The 23575-nt window shown below is 44.7% G+C and overlaps 1 protein-coding gene and 1 long non-coding RNA gene across 2 annotated transcripts in view; one reads left to right on the top strand and one right to left on the bottom strand.

Moving 5' to 3' along the window:
* LOC136114585 (transcription factor RFX3-like) overlaps window positions 1-23575 on the top strand; it is a 177574-nt gene that overhangs the window by 65377 nt on the left and 88622 nt on the right. Inside the window, exons 2-3 of the mRNA XM_065859958.1 lie at window positions 16209-16333; window positions 23380-23477. Of these exons, the coding sequence (XP_065716030.1) occupies window positions 16217-16333; window positions 23380-23477 (215 nt within the window). The 5' untranslated portion in view covers window positions 16209-16216. The remainder of the gene's footprint in view (window positions 1-16208; window positions 16334-23379; window positions 23478-23575) is intronic.
* On the bottom strand, window positions 1310-7051 carry LOC139826351 (uncharacterized). The gene is made up of 3 exons (XR_011736295.1): window positions 7000-7051; window positions 3487-3687; window positions 1310-2116 (listed from the first exon to the last, which is right to left on the bottom strand). It is a non-coding gene; the product is annotated as an uncharacterized lncRNA (long non-coding RNA).

The following is a 23575-nucleotide window of genomic DNA, read 5'->3' as shown; positions in this document are numbered from 1 at the left end:
ACCTTATTAATGTGTCAGGGATGAGTGTCAGGAGGATGGAGCCAGGCTCTTCTCGGTGACAAACAATGGTAGGACAAGGGGTAATGGGTTTAAGCTGGAACACAAGAGGTTCCACTTAAATTTGAGAAGAAACTTCTTCATGGTGAGGGTAACAGAACACTGGCCCAGGCTGCCCAGGGAGGCTGTGGAGTCTCCTTCTCTGCAGACATTCAAACCCGCCTGGACACCTTCCTGTGGAACCTCAGCTGCGTGTTCCTGCTCCATGGGGGGATTGCACTGGATGAGCTTTCCAGGTCCCTTCCAATCCCTAGCATTCTATGATTCTATGATTAACTCTGTCCCAGGGTGTTATCTCTTTGTTCTCAAACTAAGTCCAAATAATAACCGTGCTAGCTATGAAAAAGTAAGGTTTCTAACTGCATGAAGAAAATTAACTAATTTTCAGTCAAAACAGCACAAAGCCCTACTCCAAAAATAAGCCATAGTTACAGGTCATTAAAAAAATCCATTTAAATAGTGTCCAGGCAGCTATACATGTAAAAAATTAATAAGTTTTGGAGCAAAAATTAATATAAGACCCTGTCTTATTTTCAGGGAAACAGGTATGTCATGGGTTGACTCTGAGCAGCAGCCAAACACCCACCCTCCTTCTTGCTCACTACCTTCTCCTATGGGATGGGGGGAAAACAGAAGGTGAAAAGACTTGTGGATCAAGATAATGGCAGTTTAAGAAGAAAAACAAAAGGTGTGTGAGCAAACAAAGCAAAAAGAGGAATTAATTCACTACTCCTCATTGGTCATCCAGGAGATGTCCAGCCACTTCTTGGAAAGCAAAGCTTCAACGTGCTTAACAGTTGCTTGCTAAGACAAATACCATAATCATGAGTGTCATATCACACACCCCACACCCCCCCGCCCCCTTATGTGAGCTTTTTTGCTGAGCACAATGTAATATGGTATGGAATATCCCTTTGGTCATTTGGGGTCAGCTGTAATGGCTATGGCCCCTCCCAACCTCTTGCTCACCACCAGCCTACTGGCCCTGCCTGGTAAGGGAGGCTGGGGAGTTGGAAAGCTTTGATGCTATGTGAATACTGCTCAGTGTCATAGTTTAGCCCCAGAACCCTAGCCAGCAGCTAAAACCATGTACTGCTTGCTCACCCCTCCCACCCCCAGTGGGATGGGGAGGAGAATCAGAAAACAAAGGCAAAACTCCTGGGTTCGGATAAAAACAATTTAACAGAACAGAGGAAAGGGGAAAAAAAAAACAACAAAACAACCCACAAAAAAAAAAAAAAAAGAACCACACACACATGAAATCCAAGCAGTAACAAAACCAATGAAAGAACCTAAAAAAGCTATGAACACACAGCAGAACCCGATCCATGCGGCAGTCCCACCATGTGGCAGCCACGGCAGACCCCCCCCTCTAAAGGGACAAATGGGATCCTGACCACAGCTCACACTGAAACTCTCCTGTTGCGCCAGCCACAGCTCGTGCTGAAACTGCCTCCCTGTCCCCAAGCCGTGACTCACCCAAAATACAAAAGCACCAAACCACTGGTCAAGAGGGAATTGACCCAATCTGGCCCAAGCCAGCAAGAGGGAGATCACCCCCCCCAGTTCCTTGCCTTTATAACTGAGCATCACCTTATATGGTATCTAATACCCTGATGTCTTGGCAGTGTAGAAATTAACCCCATCTCGACTGACCCAGCACATTCCACCCTTTATTCTATACCATTTATGTCATGCTCAGGTCACACGTGCTTCAACTAATTACTACCACCTTAAATACATATAAATACACACATATATATATATACATACACACACAGATATTTTCTCCCTTAGTTCATGACATTATCTCATTCCTTTGAAATGTTCATCGAGTCCATGATTTTGGACTCTATCAGGATAGGCAGGAAAGATGGAGTGTCATGTTGGAGTGTTGTATTACTGCATGCTGCATCTGGAAAGCATAGTTCATGGTCACAGTTTGCATGTCAAAGGCATCGACCTCAAGGAGATGGCTGGATACCAGTTATTGGAGCCAGCTCTGGTTCCATCATTGCTGCCCTTTCTTGAGTTTTGTTCAAGTTCATTCTTCAATAACCTGAAAGACACTTACTGAATATTGTTAGTCTGGTGTATAGTATTATGCAGCAATTACCGTCATAAAATTCACATCACGGGAGTGTTCTCACACAGAATCAAATCCCCCTGAGGTACACATCAGACTCCTCCAACCTTCAGCATTACCTGCCAAGTGCACCCAGGTCCCTGAGCAAAAGCAATCCCACAGATGGGTTTGCCTTTGCTCAAGGCAAGAGTAACCCAGACTGTTTTCCCCAACACATTCTTCATGTGCACCACAGGGACTTTATCCCCTTCTACAGTGTGTGGAAGCTTTGATTGGGCGAGGCCAGCTCAATTGGTAGATCCCCTAGTGTTAACTAACCAGGTGGCCTTTGCTAAATTTGAATCCCAGTTATTAAAAGTTCTACCACCCATTGCTCTTAGTGTAGTCTTTAAGAGTCCATTTGATTTTCCCAGAGGCTGGTGCATGATATGGGATGTGATACACCCACTCAATGCCATGCTCTTTGGTCCAAGTGTCTATGAGGTTGTTCCGGAAATGAGTCCCATTGTCTGACTCAGTTCTCTCTGGGGTGCCATGTCGCCATAGGACTCGCTTTTCAAGGCCCAGGATAGTGTTCCAGGCAGTGGCATGGGGCACGGTTTATGTTTCCAGCCATCCAGTGGTTGCTTCCACCATTGTAAGCACATGGCGCTTGCCATGTTGGCTTTGTGGGAGTGTAATATAGTCAATTTGCCAGGCCTCCTCATATTTATACTTCAGCCATTGCCCCCCATACCACAACAGGCTTTAACCGCTTGGCTTGCTTGACTGTAACACACGTTTCACATTTGTGAATAACCTGTGCAATAGTGTCCATGGTCGAGTCCACCCCTCGATCACAAGCCCATCTATATGTTGCATGCCTTCCTTGATGACCTGAGGCATCATGGGCCCTCTGAGCTATAAATAATTCACCTTTGTGTTGCCAGTCCAAATCTACCTGAGCCACATTAATTTGGGCAGCTTGGTCCACCTGCTGGTTGTTCAGTGGACCGACTTTTAGGCCCATAGGCATCTATGTGGTGCACTCTTACAGGCAGATTCTCTAGCTGGGCAGCACTCAAAATCATTCCTCTGGGTGACTTGATAAAGAGGGCTCACAGTCTGACTGTAGCTTGGAATGTGCATTCTCCAAAAACCCACAACCCCCAAGAAAGTCTGTGTTTCTTTTTTATTAGTTGGTGCAGACACAGCTGCTATTTTGTTGACCATATCCATTGGGATCTGACAACATTTGTCCTGCCATCTCACTCCTAAAAACTGGATCTCCTGTGCAGGTCCCTTGACCTTACTTTGTTTTATAGCAAAACCAGCTTGCAAAAGAATTTGGATTACCCTCTCACCTTTCTCAAAAACTTCCTCTGCTGTGTCACCCCATAGGATGATGTCAGTATACTGCAGGTGTTCCAGAGCTTTACCCTGCTCCAGTGCAGTCTGGATCAGTCCATGGCAAATGGTGGAGTTGTGTTTATGCCCCTCGGGCAGTTGATTCCAGGTGTACTGGACACCCCTCTAGGTGAAAGCAAGCTGTGGCCTGCACTCTGCTGCCAAAGGAATAGAGAAAAACACATTAGCAATGTCAGTTGTGGCTTACCACTTGGCTGCCTTTGACTCCAGTTCATATTGCAGCTCTAGCATGTCCAGCATGGCAGCACTTAATGGTGGCATGACTTAATTCAGGCCACAATAGTCTACTGTTAGTCTCCACTCTCCGTTGGACTTCCGCACTGGCCAAATGGGACTGTTGAAGGGTGAGTGAGTCTTATGGATCACTCCTTGGCTCTCCAGTTGATTAATCAACTTATGGATGGGAATCAGGGAGTCTCGGTTGGTGCGATATTGCCACTGGTGCACTATCGTGGTAGCAATCGGCACCTGCTGGTCTTTGACCCTCAGCAACCCTACAACAGAAGGGTCCTCTGAGAGACTGGGCAAGGTAGAAAGCTGTTTAATGTCCTGTGTCTCCATGGCTGCCATGCCAAAAGCCCACCCTTTTGGGTCCTTAAAATACCCTCTCCTAAGGTAGTCTATACCAAGGATGCACGGAGCATCTGGGCCAGTCACAATGGGATGCTTTTGCCAGTCCTTTCCAAACTCACCTCAGCATCTAATACAGTCAACTGCTGGGATCCCCCAGTTACTCCAGAAATGCTGATGGGTTCTACCCCATCATAGTCTGATGGAATTAGAGTACCCTGGTGTTCAGTAGACCCTTGTACTCTTGTGGGTCTGATGTTCCAGGCCACTGAATCCATACAGTCCAATAAACCCAGTTATCACTCTTCTCCACCTGGCTGGAGGCGGGGCCCCTCTAGTCCTGGTCATAGTATTCATTGTTTCCTTTTTTCAAGAATGAATCTGAAGCCCCTTCAAGAGGGTCAGAGGCAAGATCAGCTCTTCTGCTCTGTCTGGGGAACTGCCCACTAGTAACTGGAGCAGCATGTTCCCTGGCAGAATCCCCTCTTGTGGTTGTCTTTCCTTGCAACTCATGTACCTGTGCCTCTAGGACTGAGGTAGGTTTCCCATCCCACCTCCTCACATCTTCTCCACGGTCATGCAGGAAAAAACACAGGGTGCCCTGTTTTGTATACCCTTTATATTCTTTCTCTTGATCGGAAAAATGCTCATTCCAAGTAGCTGAGACTCTAGGCCATACAGGTAAGGAGCAGAACTTGTCTTTGAAATGCTGGAACTCTTGGGATAATTTTTCAGCTAGCATGTCTGGCAGTTTCTCCACAGCCAAGACGCAAGCTCACAGGGAGGAAGAGAGACTTCCTTCATATCACTGGACGTGGCCAGCCACATCATCCACCGTTCGTTCCTCACCTTTTTTCCAGGACATTACTGCCAATGAGCTGGCATAGGACAATGGTACACTCTGCAGGAACTTCTAACACATGGGTTGTGTGCATTGGATTTCATCGGGATCTGTGGGTAAATACTCATTATTTGGGTCATTATAAATCACCTCTAGAACAGCTAATTCCCTCAAGTACTGGATACCTTTCTCCATTGTAGTCCACTTGCCTAGGTGACAGGTAACATCTTCCTTGAAGAGGTACCTTTCCTTCACACCTAACAGAAGTCGCCTCTAGAGGTTGAGGGTTTGTGTCTTTTTCCCAATCGCCTTGTCAATGCCCCCTTCCCTAGACAGGGATCCTAGTTGCTTGGCCTCCCTACCCTCTAATTCCAAGCTACCAGCCCCATTATCCCAACATCAGAGCAGCCAAGCAATGATGTGCTTGCCATTCTGGTGGCTGAAATCCTTTTGCATATCCCACAGCTCACCCAGGGATAGAGATTGGGTGATTATCTCTGGTTCTGCCTCCTCCTCTTGTTCTTGCGATGGGGCTGGATCATCATCTTTCCTCACTAAGTGAACTGATTTATTTGTGTATTTCTTCTTCTGTATAGGGGCAACTGATACAGACATGGGTTGGTTCTCTGATTTAGCTGCAGCATCTGCTGCCTGGGTCTGGGTAGCCACAGTGCCTGTCACTAGGGTTTGAGCAACTGCAATGTTTGGCATGAGGGTGGGAGTAGCCACAGTGCCTGTTGGTTTGTTATTCCTCTCTTCCCCCTGGGAGTGCTGCATGGTGTTGAGCAGTGTTTGATAGATACTGGCCAGGGCCCAGCACAGTGTGGTAAGTTGTGCTTCTTTGGAACAGCCAGAACATTTTCCTTTTAAATATTGTCACCTCATGAGGGTCCAGTAGTTGTTCAGGAGTGAAATTCCAAACCGTCAGAGGTGAGAAATTCTCTAGATACCTGCCCATATTTTCCCACATGCCATTCCCCCCATGACCATCCAAACTTGGGGCAAATCTATGGGTGATATTCTGAACACATCCTTTTGTAACCCTGTATATGACCTAACACACATTCAGGAGACATAGCAACAAGAGCATGCTAGCTTAAATATCCCCAGAGTGTCCAAAATCCTCAAAAACTGTTGCACCTGAGCTGGAGGAGAAAAGAGAGGTGAAGAAACAGGGTAAAATTCTCCCCCCTCCGTCTTCTCCATAGACCGGGTGCAATTGCTAATCAGTTCCGAGAGATGGCGCCCGAGGTATGGAAATATCAACAAGATCTTACAAAACTACCAATAAAGGCGTGTAAGAAATGAAATCACAATATCAGAGGTTGATATTACACAGGACAGCAACATGATAAACCTAATCCTTTTCCCAGATGTAACAAACAGCACTGCAGGCAACACATAGGGCATGTAGGAATTCAGATGAAACAGCCGCATGGACAAAGAAAGAAACCTCGTGACCACTTACCTAATATAGTAAACTTGAACACACTCTGGTCAGCTCTGTCATTGTCCCAACCCTTTGTTTCTCCTACCTGGTTCACCAAAAAGGACTATCGTAGTTTAGCCCCAGCCCCCCCCCTCCCCCACCCGGCAGCTAAAACCACGTGCCGCTCACTCACCCCTCCCCTGCCCCCAGTGGGATGGGGAGGAGAATCAGAAAAAAAAGGCAAAACTTATGGATTGGGGTAAAGACTTTAACGGAACAGTGGAGGAAAAAAAAAAAACCACAACAAACGAACCCAAAACCAACAAAACAACACAAAAAAAAACAAAAAACAAAACAAAAAAAAACCCAAAAAACAAAAAACAAACAAACCAAACAAGCATTAATAGCAACAATAATGAAAGAATCTAAAAAAGCTATGGGCACACAGCACAACCCGATCCACACGTGGCAGCCCTGCTACGGCAGACCCTCTCCCTCGAAGGGACAAGTAGGATCCCGATCACAGCTCACGCCCCGTCGTCCCAGCCACAGCTCGCGTTGAAACCGCCCTCCCCCCCGGCCCCAAGCCGCAATACAAAAGCACCAAACTGTGTGGTCGTAGTCGAGAGGGAATCGACCCAACCTGGCCAGCCCAGCTCCGCCAGCATAAGAGAGACCACCTCTCTGACTCCTTGCCTTTATAACTGAGCATGACCTTATATGGTATCTAATACCCAGATGTCCTGGCAGTGTAAAAATTAACCCCATCTCGACTGACCCAGCAATAGCCAAAACACTGGTCTATCATTAACACTGTTCTAGCCACAAATGCAAAGCATAGCACCATATGGGCAGCTTTGAGGAAAGTTAACTCTATCCCAGACAGGTCCACTACAAAATGTAATGCTGATCAATAGATGCATTAGCAACAAGAAAGGATTCTACGAGTTCAAAAACAGCAAAAGGAAGACTGGGGAAAATGTTGCCTGCTACTGAATAGGGCGGGGGAATTGGTGACAAATTATATGCATAAGGTTGAGGCACTCGATGCCCCTGAGACCAGAGGGAAAGTCTGGAGCAAGGAAGATTTACCCTCCATGGAGGAGGACCATGTATAAGAGCACTTATACAGATGGACCATGGGGCTTGATGTGTTGCACCTACGAGTGCTGAGGGAGCTGGCTGATGTTATTGTCGGACCACTCTTCATAGAATCATGGCATCATTTCAGTTGGAAGAGACCCTCAGGATCATCAAGTCCAACCATAAACTAACCTAACTCTAGCACTAAACCATGTCCCTAAGAACCTAATCTAAACACCTTTTAAACACCTCCAGGGTTGGTGACTCCACCACTTTCCTGGGCAGCCTGTTCCAATGCCTGACAACCCTTTCTATGAAGAATTTTTTCCTAATATCCAGTCTAAACCTCTCCTGGTGCAACTTGAGGCCATTTCCTCTTGTCCTATCACTTGCTACTTGGGAGAAGAGACCAACACTCTCCATGTTACAGTCTCCTTTCAGGTAGCTGTAGACAGGAATAAGGTCTCCCCTCAGCCTCCTTTTCTCCAGGCTAAACAGCTCCAGTTTCCTCAACTGCTCCTCATAAGACTTGTGCTCCAGGCCCCTCACCAGCTTCGTCGCCCTCCTCTGCACTCTCTCTAGTACCTCAATGTTCTTCTTATGATGAGGGGCCCAAAACTGAACACAAAATTCAAGGTGGGACCTCACCAGTGCCCAGTACAGTGGCACAATCACTTCTCTAGTCCTGCTGGCCACACTATTCCTGATACACGCCAAGATGCCGTTGGTCTTTTTGGCCACCTGGACACACTGCTGGCTCATATTCAGCCAACTGTCAATCAACACCCCTAGATCCCTCTCTGCCAGGCAGCTTCCCAGCCACTCTTCCCCGGACCTGTAGCGCTGCCTGGGGTTGTTGTGACCCAAGTGCAGGACCCAGCACTTGGCCTTGTTAAACCTCAGACAATTGACCTCAGCCCAACAATCCAGCCAGTCCAGTTCCCTCTGTATGGTCTTCCTACCCTCCAGCAGATCAACACTCCCACCCAATTTGGTGTCATCTGCAAACTTACTAAGGGTGGATTCAATCCCTTCATTCCGATCATTGATCAAGAGATTAAACAGAACTGGCCCCAATACTGAGCCCTGGGGAACACCACTCGTGACCGGCCGCCAAATGGGTTTGGCTCCGTTCACCACAACTCTTTGGGGTCGGTCGTCCAGCCAGTTCTTTATCCATCTAAGAGTATACCCATCCAGGCCGTGAGCTGCCAGCTTCTCCAGGAGAATGCTGTGGGATACGGTGTCAAAGGCTTTACTGAAGTCTAGGTATACAACATCCAGAGCCTTTACCTAATCTACTGGTCTACTGGCTGCCCACCAGGTGCAGAGAGGAGCCACCAGCTTGTGCAGCGGGTGTGGCAGCTTGTGCAGTGGGGTGCAGAGAGCACTTGTTGCTTGTCATTCCCTCCGACCTATTGCTAGCGTCCCAGACTGCTGATGACCATGGTCGCCTCCAGAAGGAGAGCTTGTCTCAAAAAGACTGTGGCAACGCAGACTGAGGTTCTGTCCCGAACGGTGGCTGTTCAGGTCTCCGGCTGCAGGGAGTGCCAGAGCCTGCTGCTGCCAGGGGAGGGAGGCCAGCACTCTACTTGTGTGAGGTGTGAGCAGGTGCAAGATCTGCTCGACATGGTTGTGAAACTTAAGGAGGAGGTTGAGACGCTGAGGTCCATCAGGGAGTGCGAAAGGGAGATCGACTGGTGGAGTAACACCCTGACGTGCCAGTCGGAAAGGCCCCAGGGAGGTACCCCCGAAAAGGAGATGGACCTCCTGCCCTCTCGGACAGAGGCGGAGGTCCTGAGACAGCCCCACCCTTGTCGCTGTCGGGCAGAGGTAAGGGACCTAAAAGAAGACGAGGGTTGGAAGCGTATTCCAGTTCGGCATCACGGGTAGCCCCCCTCCCTGCCTGCTTTGCCTCCCCAGGTGCCCCTCCGTAATAGGTTTGAGGCCCTGGATCTTGAAGAAGAGGTAGGTGAGGAGGTGGTGCCAAGCCTGCCTACAAGATCACATAGGAAGAGGCGGTTGACTACACAACTTAAGACTGCCTCTGATAAGAAAGAAAGAAGGGTGATTGTAATAGGAAATTCCCTTCTGAAAGGAACAGAGGGCCCACTATGCAGGGTTGACCCTCATCTTAGGGAAGTCTGTAGTCTACCTGGAGCCCGGATCAAGGATATTGCTAGAGAGCTCCCCAGACTGGTGCACCCGACAGACTACTACCCGCTGCTGGCTTTCCAGACAGATGGGGAGGAAGCTGCTTCCCATAGTCTGAGGGGAATGAAGAACGATTGCAAGGTCTTGGGAAGGATGGTGAAAGACTCAGGGGCTCAAGTGATCTTCTCTTCACTCCTTCCCTCTTCAAGTGACGATGTGGGGTGGAATGGGAAAATTCAATCTCTAAATGGTTGGCTGCAAGACTGGTGCTACAGGCAGGGCTTTGGTTTTTTTGATAATGGCTGGTTTTATAAGACTCCAGTCCGGACAGTGTTACGCGGGAAAGGCTTATCTCGCAGGGGCAAAAGGATGCTGGGGCAGGAATTAGCTGGGCTCATTTGGAGAGCTTTAAACTAGGCTCGAAGGGGGATGGGGTTGTAGCTGGGCTTGTCCCAGTGGGGCAGCATTCTAAAACGGATGAGGACCGGGTGGCCTCCTGTGCCCCTAGGGAGAAATTGCTGTGCTCTGCTCGCTCCCTGAAATGCCTGTACACCAATGCACGCAGCATGGGGAATAAGCAGGAGGAGTTAGAATCCTATGTTCGGTCGGGAGATTATGATCTGGTGGCAATTACAGAAACGTGGTGGGACAGTTCACATGACTGGAATGTGGTCATGGATGGCTACGCCCTTTTCAGGAAAGACAGGCCAGCCAGGCATGGTGGTGGAGTTGCTCTCTATGTGAGAGAGCAACTGCAATGTACTAAATTCTGCCCAGGAGCAGATGAGGAACGAGTTGAGAGTGTATGGGTCAGGATCAAGGGGCAGGCTGGCAGGGGTGATACGGTTGTAGGTGTCTATTATAGGCCACCAGATCAGGCTGAGGAACTTGATGAGGCCTTCTATGTGCAGCTGAGAGTGGCCTCACATTCACAGGCCCTGGTTGTTGTGGGTGATTTTAACTTCCCCGATGTTTGCTGGAAGGACCATTCAGCCAGCCAGCCACAGTCCAGGAGGTTCCTCCAGTGCATTGATGATAACTTCCTCATGCAGATGGTGGAGGAGCCAACTAGGAGAGGTGCACTGCTGGATCTCATCCTCACTAACAAAGAGGGTCTGGTCAAAGCAGTAGAGGTTGAGGGCTGCCTGGGTTGCAGTGACCACGAGATGGTGGAGTTCAGCATCTCGTGTGGCAGGAACAGAACAGCAAGTAGAACTGCAACCCTGGACTTTAGCAGGGCCAACTTCGGTCTTTTCAAGCAATTGCTGGGGGAAATCCCATGGGCAAGACTGCTTGAAGGAAAAGGGGCCCAAGAGAGCTGGATTGCATTCAGAGATTGCTTCTTCCATGCTCAGGATCAGAGCATCCCCAGACGTAGGAAGTCGAGGAAGGGAGCCAGGAGGCCTGCGTGGTTGAATAGGGATCTGTTGGGTATGCTCAAGCAGAAGAGGAGAGTTTACAGGTCATGGAAGCAGGGGCTGGCCACTTGGGAGGAATATAAGGCTGCTGTTAGAGGATGTAGGAAGGCAGCTAGGATAGCCAAGGCCTCCTTAGAATTACAGCTGGCGAGAGGGGTCAAGGACAGCAAAAAGAACTTTTTCAAATACATAGCAGATAAAACTAATACCAGAGGCAATGTAGGCCCACTGATGAATGAGGTGGGTGCCCTGGTGGCGAAAGACAGAGAGAAGGCAGAATTGCTGAATGCCTTCTTTGTCTCTGTCTACTCTGCTGGAGGCTGTCCTGGGGAGCCCTGTACCCCTGAGACCCCGGATGAAGCCAGGTCAATGGAGGAGTTTGCTTTAGTCGATGAGGACTGGGTTAGGGAGCAATTAAATAGTCTGGACATCCATAAGTCCATGGGTCCAGATGGGATGCATCCGCGGGTGCTGAGGGAGCTGGCTGAAGTCATTGCTGGACCGCTCTCCATCATTTTTGCCAAGTCTTGGGAAACGGGAGAGGTGCCCGAGGATTGGAGGAAAGCAAATGTCACTCCAGTCTTCAAAAAGGGCAAGAAGGAGGACCCGGGTAATTATAGACCGGTCAGCCTCACCTCTGTCCCTGGGAAAGTAATGGAACAGCTTATCCTTGGTGTCATCTCAAGGCATATCAGGGTAAGAGGGTCATTAGGGGCAGTCAGTATGGCTTTACCAAGGGTAAGTCGTGCTTGACCAACCTCATAGCCTTTTATGAGAATGTAACAAGGTGGATAGATGATGGCAGAGCGGTGGATGTGGTCTACCTTGACTTCAGTAAAACCTTTGACACAGTCTCTCACAGCATCCTCACAGCTAAATTGAGGAGGTGTGGTCTAGACAATAGAGTAGTGAGGTGGGTTGCAAACTGGCTTAAGGAGAGAAGCCAGAGAGTGGTGGTCAATGGTGCGGAGTCCAGTTGGAGGCCAGTATCTAGTGGAGTGCCTCAGGGGTCAGTACTGGGGCCAATATTATTCAATATATTCATTAACAATTTAGACGAGGGAATTGAGTCTACTCTCAGCAAGTTTGCTGATGACACTAAGCTGGGAGGAGTGGCTGACACGCCAGAAGGCTGTGCTGCCATCCAGAGACCTGGACAGGCTGGAGAGTTGGGCGGGGAATAACCTGATGAAATTTAACAAGGGAAAGTGTAGAGTCCTGCATCTGGGCAGGAACAACCCCAGGTTCCAGTATAGGTTGGGAAAGTACATATTAGAGAGCAGTGTAGGGGAAAGGGACCTGGGGGTCCTGGTGGACAACAGGATGACCATGAGCCAGCACTGGGCCCTTGTGGCCAGGAAGGCCAATGGCATCCTCGGGTGTATTACAAGGGGGGTGGTCAGTAGATCGAGAGAGGTCCTCCTTCCCCTCTACTCCGCCCTGGTGAGACCCCATCTGGAATATTGTGTCCAGTTCTGGGCCCCTCAGTTCAAGAAGGACAGGGAACTGCTGGAGAGGGTCCAGCGTAGGGTAACAAAGATGATTAAGGGAGTGGAGCACCTCCCTTATGAAGAAAGGCTGAGGGAGCTGGGTCTCTTTAGCTTGGAGAAGAGGAGACTGAGGGGTGACCTTATTAATGTTTATAAATATATAAAGGGTGAGTGCCACGAGAATGGATCCAGGCTCTTTTCAGTGGCAAACAATGATAGGACAAGGGGTAATGGGATCAAGCTGGAACACAAGAGGTTCCACTTAAATTTGAGAAAGAACTTCTCAGTGAGGGTGACAGAGCACTGGAACAGGCTGCCCAGGGAGGTTGTGGAGTCTCCTTCCCTGGAGACATTCAAAGCCCGCCTGGACACATTCCTGTGCGACCTCTCCTAGGCGTTCCTGCTCCATCAGGGGGATTGGACTAGATGATCTTTTGAGGTCCCTTCCTATCCCAAACATACTGTGATACTGTGATACTAGGTGGGTCACCTTGTCATAGAAGGAGATCAGGTTGGTCAAACAGGACCTGCCTTTCATAAACCCATGTTGACTAGGTCTGATCATATGGTTCTCTTGTATGTGCCGTGTGATGTTACTCAAGATCATCTGCTCCATGATGTTGCCCAGCACCGAGGTTAGACTGACAGGTCTGTAGTTCCCCAGATTGTCATTCCGGCCCTTCTTGTAGATGGGTGTCATGTTAGCCAACTTCCAGTCAAATGGGACCTCCCCATTTAGCCAAGATTGCTGGCAGATAATGGAAAGCGGCTCAGTGATCACCTCTGCCAGCTCCCTCAGCACCCTTGGGTGTATCCCATCTGACCCCATAGACTTGTGGGTGTCCAAGTGGTGTAGCAGGTTACTAACCATTTCCCCTTGGATTATTTGGGCTTCATACTGTTCCCCATCCCTGTCTTCTGGTTCAAGGGGCTGGGTACCTGGAGCACAACTGTTCTGACTATTAAAGACCAATTATCTTTGAATGGTCATGGTGATTGGAAGAGGTTTCTGACAAGTGGAAGGGAGCAAATATCATTCCAGTCTTCAAGAAAAGCAAGAAGGAAGATCTGGGGAACTACAGGCTGGTCAGCCTCACCTGGAAACTGAAGGACAGGAAGGTATCTGGTAGGAGTCAGTATGAATCTATGAATGGGAAATCATGCCTGACCAACCTGATAAGCCTTCTACAATGAGGCAACCAGTGAAGTCGACTGAAACTGGATGAATGACCAGACGCAGAGGGTTGTGATCAGCGGCACAAATTTCAGTTGGCAACAAGTCACTAGTGGTGTCCCCCAGGAGTCTATACTGGAGCTAATACTTTTTGATATCTTCATTAGTGACCTGGAAAATAGGACAGAGTGCATCCTCAGCAAGTTTTCAGATGATACAGAATTGGGAGGAGCGGTTGATAGACCAGATGGCTGTTCTGCCATTCAGAGGTACCTTGACAGGCTGGAGAACTGGGCAGAGGGAAATCTCATGAAGTTCAACAAGTGGGAATGCTAAGTCCTGTGTCTGGGGAGGACTTAGCCCAGGCACCAGTACAGGCTGCAGGCTGATTAACTAAAAAGTATCTTTGCAGAGAAGGAAATGGGTATCCTCATGGACAAGAAGCTGAATGTGAGCCAGCAATGCACTGTCGTGGCAAAAAAAGGCCAACAGTATCCCTGGCTGCATTCGGAAGAGCATTGCTTGGAGGTCAAGGTAGATCCTTCCTCTCTACTCAGTGCTAGTGAGGCTGCATCTGGAGAACCATGTTCAGTACAAGAAAGGCATGGATTTACTTGAGCAAGTCCAACAAAGGGCCACAAAGATGATTAAGGGACTGGAGCATCTGCCATATCAGAAGTGGAGAGAGCTAGGAGTATTCAGCCTGAAGGAAAAAAGGCTCAGGGAGGATCTCATCATTGTATATAAATACCTGATGGGAGGGAGTGAAGATGAGGGAGTAAGACTCTTCTCAGTGGTGCTCATTGACAGGACAACAGACCATGGGCACATATGAATGCTCAAAGACACTTTTTTTACTGTGAGGATAGTCAAGAACTGTATCAGGTTGTCCAAAGATGTTGTGGAGTCTCTATCCTTGGAGATATTAAGAACCCAACTGGACATGGCCCTGAGCAACTTGCTCTAGGTGACCCTGTTTTGAGCAGGGAGGTTGGACTAGGTGATCTCAAGAGGTCCCTTCCAACCTGAACGATTCTGTGCAAAATTGAGGAATTCTCTAATTCATAGTATGTGTAAGTCATCCTCAGTCTTCTTTCTGATACTCTAAATAGTTTGTGGATTCTTTTTTTGGTTGGGTTTTTTTGTTTGTTTGGTTTGGTTTGTTTTGTAAGGCGTTTTCCTTCGTTGTTGGAGCATTTCTATGGTCTATCCAGATTTTGAATATTCCTCTTAAAAATGTCAGTGCCACAATCTCATGTACTTTCCTAGTGTGTGCCTCACTATTTTGATAGGGGTAACACTTTCTGCTAAAGCAAGCTTACTTGAGTTACTTTTTCACTATGACCTTTAAAATGCTTTTTCAGGGTCTTCTTTTCATGTTGCAGCCCCTCATTCTGTCACCTGCTAGAGCTTTAACTCAGCATTTGAATATGAAGAATTTATAGTGCAACTCAGTAAACCAGAGGAAGGACAGCTTTGAAGAATGGGTAGCCATTTACAAGCTGATGGGAGGACTTTGACTGATTTCTGGTTTTTATGAGTTGTTCCTTAAGTCACATAAATAAGCCAGAAAAGTTTCTGTTCATTTACATTATTAAATAAGATATTTTGAGTGCAAGGAAGGTAAGAGAGAACCTTGAATATTTCAGCACATAAGGATTTTAACTGTTTCAGGAAGAAAATGAAGAGAGAAATTCCTGGTGTTGCATATTTTACCCATTGTGTTCTTACAGTACACTTTTTCAGTGTATGTTAGTTCTTTCTGAAAGCTGACAATATTAGAGGTACTGTAATTTACTTGTATTGTGATTACTATAGAAATTACTCTCTTAGTTCTTTAGAATTGTGATGAGTTGGTATGAAATGTTTCCATTGTTCAGTTTAATTGCATTTATTATTGCAAGTCTTTTTGTGAAGGCATGCTTAATTAAGAAGTAAACATTTATATGTGCAGCTTCTAGAATTAATTATTTTCGTGCATATCGGTAGCTTAAAGTGTGTCATCTTTACATGGTATAAGGTTTTGAGCCTCCTATCAAAATTTGACAATAGTTGCAGCTAACGTATACAAGTGTAGTTAGAGAAGAATCAGGCCTGTGAATGGATTTTTTTCTGAAAGTTCTTTACCTCAAAGCAGTAAGTAGGTTTGTGTGCACATTGCTTCTGATTTGATAAATGTATTTGCAGACAAAAACCATGAAGTCCAAAGCTTATAGTATTCTCTTCTTGATGTGCTACAAGCTCTAAGCAGACCTTAGATTAGACAAAGCAATAATATGTAATATGAATTTTCTAATATTTTAAAGCATCATTTTAAAAAAGGAAAAATAAATTAAGCATCTCCATGTACTCATGTAATAGTATGCGAAACAATCTTTAGCTAATCCCCACATGGGATTTTGGGTGAATATCCTTCTTTTAAGATCCAAACAAGGATAAGTGACAAAAAGCAAAGAAGTTTGTGCTGAACTTTTAATTTTACATTTTAATTTTATTCAGAGACCACGATGCAGACATCAGAGACTGGGTCGGACACAGGTTCGACTGTGAATTTACAGGCATCTGTGGCTGGCCAGGCAGCAGTGCCCACACAGGTAGTACAGCAGGTACCGGTTCAGCAACAGGTAGGTGTCTATTAATTTTGGGAAAACAAAAAACCCCGGCAAGACAGAATGATGCATTTCAACATGTTTAGGGAAGAACTGACTGTACAAAGCTGCAAAAACAACTCTTTTTCACTGTTTTACTCAATTTTATTTTGCTGGAACTAAAATAGCTACATAAGCAGACATGGAATTTTCAGGGTTTATTTCTTGAGCTAGAATATCTGGCAACCACCAGAAATACATATATATGATTCTAAAAATAGATTACTATGAAATGCGTGCAATATCTCATTAAAAATTACATTAATTTAAGTTATTGAAATTCACATTTATTCCTTTGAAAGGTTGATAAGGAATAAGGAATTTTTGAAATAAATACAATATAGATGTAAAATACAAAAGCAATATCATTTTGTACTTCTAAGCTGGACTCCCTGCAGTTTCTTGCACAACTGCAGAAAGGTATTTGAATTAAAACCGTATGTAATGCATAATTTGGATTTGCCAGATAATTAAAGGGGCTTCTGAAGCAGCCAGCTCAGCTCGCACTTCTGTGATATGATTAATCACCTACGCAGCCCCTCCAACATTAAGAGGGAGTGGTGTGTGGGGAGATTGAGGAGGGGAGTTGGAAAACAGGAGCTGAATGTAAAAAGTCATGACTTTTGTCCAAGACTCCTTTAGTATGTGTAATTTAGCTTTTTTTTATTAATTATTTATTCCAGTTGGAAGGGACCTACAACCACCATCTAGTACAACTGCCTGACTACTTCAAGCCCGACCAAAAGCATATTATTAAGGGCATTGTCCAAATACCTCTTAAACACTGACAGGCATGGAGCATCGACCACCTCTCTAGGAAGTCTGTTCCAGTGTTTGACCACTCTCTCAGTAATGTTTCCTAATATCTAGTCTGAACCTCCCCTGATGCAGCTTTAAACTATTCCCACTTGTCCTGTCACAGGATACCAGGGAGGAGCGATCAGCACCTCCCTCTCCATTTCCCCTCCATTCAGCTGTCAGTGTTTTATGTTCTTTGGGTGAAATCTGATGTTCTTTTTCAACATAAGTTGGCTTTACAATTTCAAAATAAAAAAATATTAAAACTGAGAATAACTTGTTAAATTATGTAAGTCTGTTTCTGTGCTAGTGAATCACTGTTGTCTAAATTAAAATTTCTAGCATTTTGTTTAGTTTTAAAATTTAAGCTGATGAATTTTTCTGCATGTTCTTTGCAGTGTTGTTTAACTCATACATTTCACTAATATTTTTTCCTGGTATACAGACTTAATTAATGTCTCATAATTCCATTATACCACTTCTACTTATAATGTACCTCAGAATAAATTTCCCTTTTTCTGTTTTTAACACACACACACACACACAAAAAAAAAGCACAACAAAAACAAAGAAAAAAGAAACACCAAAAGCAACAACAACAAAAAAAAACCCACCACCAAAAAAACCCAAAAAACCCACCACCCTGAAGTTTCAACAAAATGTTTAAGCATTGGGCACTTAACATGAATTTAAATGCTGATCTTTGTGTATTTGCTCAAAGTTCATCCCTACTAAGTTTATAATTGGCTGAAATCACAGAATGGCTGAGTTTGGAAAGGACCTTTGGGGATCATCTTGCCCATACCCCTGCTCAAGTAGGGACACCTAGAACTGGTTGCCCAGGAACACATCCAGATGGCTTTTGAATATCTCCAAGGAGTGAGACTCCACAATCTCTCTGGGCAACCTGTTCTAGTGCTCAGTCACTGTCACAGTGAAAAAGTGTTTCCTGATGTTCAGATGGAACCTCCTGTATTTCGGTTTGTGCCTATTGCCTCTTGTCCTGTCACTAGGCACCACTGAAAAGAGCCTGGCTCAATCTTCTATGGACCCTCCCTTCAGTTATTTATATGCATTAATAAGATCCCACTCACTCGAAACCTTCTCTTCCCCAGGCTAAACAGTCCCAGTTCTCTCATCTGGGAGCCCAGAACTGGACACAGGACTCAAGGTACACAGTACTCAACTGGTGCTGAATAAAGGTGAAGGATCATCTACTTGGACCTGCTGGCAATACTTTGCCTAATGAAACCCAGGATACCATTAACCCTCTTTTTGGCAAGGGCACACTGCTGACTTATGTTCTGCTTGGTGTCCGCCAACACCTGCAGGTCCTGTTCTGCAAAGCTGCTTTCCAGCTGGCTGGCCCCCACTGGCATGTACGATTCCTTGGGGTTGTTCCTCCCCAGGGGCAGGACTTGGCACACCTCCTTGTTGAACTGCATGAGGTTCCTGTCAGCTCATTTCTACAGCCTGTTGATATCTCTCTGAATGGTATTCTCCAAAAGAGTTTTTACAAAATAACGTTTCCTGCAGTTGCTAGGCCCTGCCAGAATAGAGGAGGCTGTTAAAATTTTTAGTCAGTACTCTTGTCGTAAACCACCTTATATGTCTTCTGGAGGGGCCTGGTTTATATTGGCCATTTCTGCTTATTCCTGACGACAGAGCACTGTTCTATCAGTCTTCTAGGGTCATCAATGTCTGGATTTGTGCTGTAATCCAACACAAGATCCCTCAGTGCCTCAAAAGTGATCTTTTCTTTGTTGCATTTATGGTGATGCCTTTAACCTTTAAATGACACTTTCCTCCAGACTGCAGGTAGCAGGACCCCCAGGTCCTTTTCTGCAAAGCTGCTTTCCAGCTGGTCGGCCCCTAGCCTGTACTGGTGCATGGGGTTATTCTTTCCCAGGTACAGGACTTGATGCTTCTCCTTTTTGAATTTCATGAGGTTCCTGTCAGCCCATTTCTTCATCTTGTTGAGGTCCCTCTCTATAGCAGCACAACCCTGTGATGTATCAGCCACTCTTTCCAGTTTGGTGTCATCATCAAATGACTGGGCGTACACTCTGCCCCATCATCCAGATCGTTAATGAAGATGTTGAACAGGACTGGACCCAGTATTGACCGCCTAGAGTACACCACTATTCACTGGCCTCCAACTAGACTTTGTGGCACTGAAAGGCTTTTGCTGAATTAGGGCTTTTATATTGATCTCTAAGTTAAATCTCTATTACAGAATCACAGAATGGCTGAGGTTGGAAGGGACCACTGGAAGTCATCCCCCCTGCTCAAGCAGGGTCACCTAGAGCTGATTGCCTAATAACATGTGAAGAGAGCTTTTGAATATCTCCAAAGGGGGGAAAATCCACAACCTCCCTGGGAAAGCTGTTCCAGTGCTCAGTCACCCTCACAATGAAAAAGTGTTTCCTGATGTTCAGATGGAACCTCTTTGTTTCTGTTCACGCCCATTGCCTCTTGCGCATTCACTGGGCACCACTGAAAAGAGCCTGGCTCCATCTTCTTTGTACTTTCCCTTCAGGTATTTATACACATAATGAGATTCCCCCTTCAGCCTCTGGACTAAACAGCTGCAGCTTTCTGGGCCAACTAGACTTTGTGCCACTGTTCACCACCTTCTGGGCCTGGCCATTCAGCCAGTTTTCAGTTCACCTCACTGTCTGCTCATCCAGCCCATATTTCAACAGCTTCTCCATGAGAACCTTATGGGAGACAGTGTCAAAGGTCTTCCTGAAGTCTAGGTAGACTATATCCACTGCTCTCTCCTGGTCTACCAGGTCAGTTATTTCATTGTAGAAAGTTATTAAGTTTGTCAAGTGTGACTTTCCCTTGGTGAATTCATGCTGACTACTGATTATTTTGTTGTCATTCATGTGCTGGGAAATGGTTCCCAGGATTAGTTGCTCCATCACCTTTCCAGGGATTGAGGTGAAGCTGACTGGCCTATAGTTCCCCGGGTCATCCTTCTTGAAGACATGACTGATTTTTGCTTTCCTCCAGTCCTTGGTCACCTCTCCTAATTGCCATGGTCATTCAAAGATTATTAAGAGTGGCCTTACAATAATATCAGACAGCTCCCTCAGCACTCATGGGTGCATCCTATCAGGGCCCATTAGGATAAAGTCTTTCTAATAATATACTAACTTTGTAAATGAAGCTTCTGTGATGCTTGGACTTAGTTCAGCTTTATAGAAGGCTTAGTGTGGTTAACTCTTCTTAAACTTTGCTTAAAAAATTTAAAATGAGACAGTTTAAATCAGCATATATTTTCAATAAGATATTACTTATCTTTTAGTGTTACTCTTTCCAATAATACTGTTTCACGGAATATTTAATCTGTTTTGGACTTTTTTGTGATTATATTGGATTGTATTTTTTCAGTTGAGTCTTATTTTGAAAGAAGTCATGTAAGGTTTCAGAGAGGAAAATTAGAAGTGTTTTAGGAGCAGACTACTTTATGTACAGATGAAAAATTCAGAAGAAATAATTTATTTTTTAAAATCCTTTCCTGTAGTTATGGAGGGAATAATTTCTCAATGTCTAGATTATTTTCTGCTAAAATAAATATTTTCTTTAGACACTGACAATATAACTATTACTTTCATGAAAGTCTGATATGGTGCTCCAAATGAAGAAAAAAAATGTCCTTAATGAAAAACTAAGATTCCCTTCTGAGTGTGGTGGCAGTGGCTTCACAGGTGTTTTCAAACAACACAGCAATTGTCATTTTTGGCACCTTGAATAGTAAAGGGAGAAAGCTATACATGTGCAAGTAAAAAGTAGCAAAAGTAAGGCCAAAACTTGAAGAGCATAAGTAAATGACATTTAACATCCTGCAAACATTTTCTTTGTCTTATGTTTCCTCAAATATGATTTTCCACTCATGTATCATTCCTATTTTAACATGCACTCTTAACCATGAGGTAGCAAGCTGATAAGGATTTTAAAGTAATCTCATTGACTTTATGATTTATGTAATGCATACAGAAGAATTTGAAGAGTAAAATTAAAAACAAGCGTCTAATCAATTTTAGAAGGTGTGTCCATGCATCAAAAGTTGCACAAAACAAATCTTCCCATTCAGCATAAAATATGACCATAGCATTCAGAAATAATTGTATAATTAAACTGGACATACACACTTTTGCTAATCAAAATTGGAGCTTAATGCAAAATAAGATTTTACATATGAAAAAGTCATGAAGTAATATTGGTCATTTAGCTAAATATTAACATTACAGCATGCGCTGCTTTCCAAACGTATTCCAGAAATTGATGTATTAAGATGGATTTTTTTTCTTTGAGAACAGAAAGCTTTGCATATCCAACTCTTTTGTTTGTTTGTTTTTGGGTGTTGTGTTTTTTTTGTTTGTTTGACTTTTTTTTTGTTGTTGTTGTTTTGGGGTGGTGTTGTTTTGGTTTTGGGTTTTGTTTGTTTTGGTTTGGTTAGTGGTGGGGGTGGTGGTTTGTTTTGTTTTGTTTTTTTTTTCTTTTTTTTTAAGGCACTGCACTTGATTATTTCATTAATTGTACATAGTTTTATCTTGCCTTAATGATAAGAGATGTATTTTTTGAATTTGGGAAATTATAGTTCAGGAATGCTGTTAAGGGATGGCAGACCATTGTCAGTTTATGTAATGGTTCACATGAAAAATCAGCAAACTACTGAGTTTTCTGTTAGGTTGGTGCAAAAGGAATTGCGGTTTCAGACCATTAATTGTAAATCATTATAACTAGGCTCAAATACATCTTTATTAATCAAAATAGGAACCATTACAATCAACGCATTTTTGCCTACGAGAAATAAGTTTGTTTATTCCTGTAGCGTAAAAATCTGTGCTTCAGGATTCGATGAACTCTTGGAAAGCATTTTCTGTATCCTGCTGGTTGTGGAAGCATTTTTCCTGCAAAAAGTTGTCAAGATGCTTGAAGAAGTGGTAGTCGGTTGGCGAGAGGTCAGGTCAATATGGCAGATGAGGCAAAACTTTGTAGCCCATTTCGTTTGACTTTGAAGCATTGGTTGTGTGACGTGTGGTCAGGCATTGTCATGGAGAAGAATTGTGCCCTTTCTGTTGACCAATGCTGACTGCAGGCCTTGCAGTTTTTGGTGTATCTCATTGATTTGCTGAGCATATTTCTCACATGTAATGGTTTCACCGGGATTCAGAAAGCTGTAGTGGATCAGACTGGCAGCAGACCACCAAACAGGGACCATGACCTTTTTTGGGTGCAAGTTTGGCTTTGGGAAGTGCTTTGGAGGTTCTTCTCAGTCCAGCCACTGAGCTGGTCATCGCCGGTTGTCATATAAAATCCGCTGTTCATCACATGTTACAGTCCAATTGAGAAATGGTTTGTTGTTGCATAGAATAAGAGAAGATGACGCTTCAGAACAACGATTTTTTGGATTTTTGGTCAGCTCATGAGGCACCCACTTATCAAGCTTTCCACTTTGCTTCAAATGCCAAACAACTGTAAAATGGTCGATGTTGAATTCTTTGACAACTTCTCCTGTAGCTGTAAGAGGATCAGCTTTGATGATTGCTCTCCATTGGTTGTTGTCAGCTTCTGATGACCAGCCACTACACTCCTCATCTTCAGGGCTCTCATCTCGTTTGCACAACTTCTTGAACCACCACTGCACTGTAAGTTCATTAGCAGTTCCTGGGCCAAATGTGTTGCTGATGTTGTGAGTTGTCTCTGCTGCTTTACAACCCATTTTGAACTCAAATAAGAAAATTGCTTGAATTTGCTTTTTGTCTAACATAATTTCCACAGTCTACAATAAATATAAAATAAATAGTAAGTAATGTCAGTAGCAGAAAAACATAAAGCCAGAAAAGCCCATTAATATGATGTATAACATAACAACATTTATTTAAGAATGTATTCCAATATCAAATGGCTAATTTCAACAATGCAAAAACTGCAGTTACTTTTGCACCAACCCAATAGATCTTGTGCTTTCCAGATGGTTCTGTCTTTGGCATTGAAAATACCCATACTCTCAAGGATATGCATCCCCAATGTTAGTACTCCTCTTACAGACTTACAGCACAATATTATATTCTGTGTTGTTTATTAATTGTGAGAACAGGGGTGCCCCATGACTGAGAGTACTGTTTAGAAACCATTAGATGCACTGAAGCACTAATCATTCTTTTTATAAGGTAAACTATCCTATATTTCTGGTATTCTTTTTTTTGCAGGTACAGCAAGTACAGACTGTGCAACAGGTACAGCATGTCTACCCAGCCCAGGTTCAGTATGTAGAAGGAAGTGACACAGTCTACACAAATGGAACTATGTAAGTTGGTTATTGATCAAAATTAGAATGTTTACTAAAGTATGAAGTTAAATGCACATTCTTTTAATGACATCATATGGGCAAAGAAAAATATTTGA

This window comes from Patagioenas fasciata, chromosome W, assembly GCF_037038585.1.
Source record: "Patagioenas fasciata isolate bPatFas1 chromosome W, bPatFas1.hap1, whole genome shotgun sequence".
NCBI lineage: Eukaryota > Metazoa > Chordata > Aves > Columbiformes > Columbidae > Patagioenas > Patagioenas fasciata.
The sequence above is the reverse complement of the archived record's forward strand: the minus strand, read 5'-3'. Positions and strand labels throughout refer to the sequence as shown.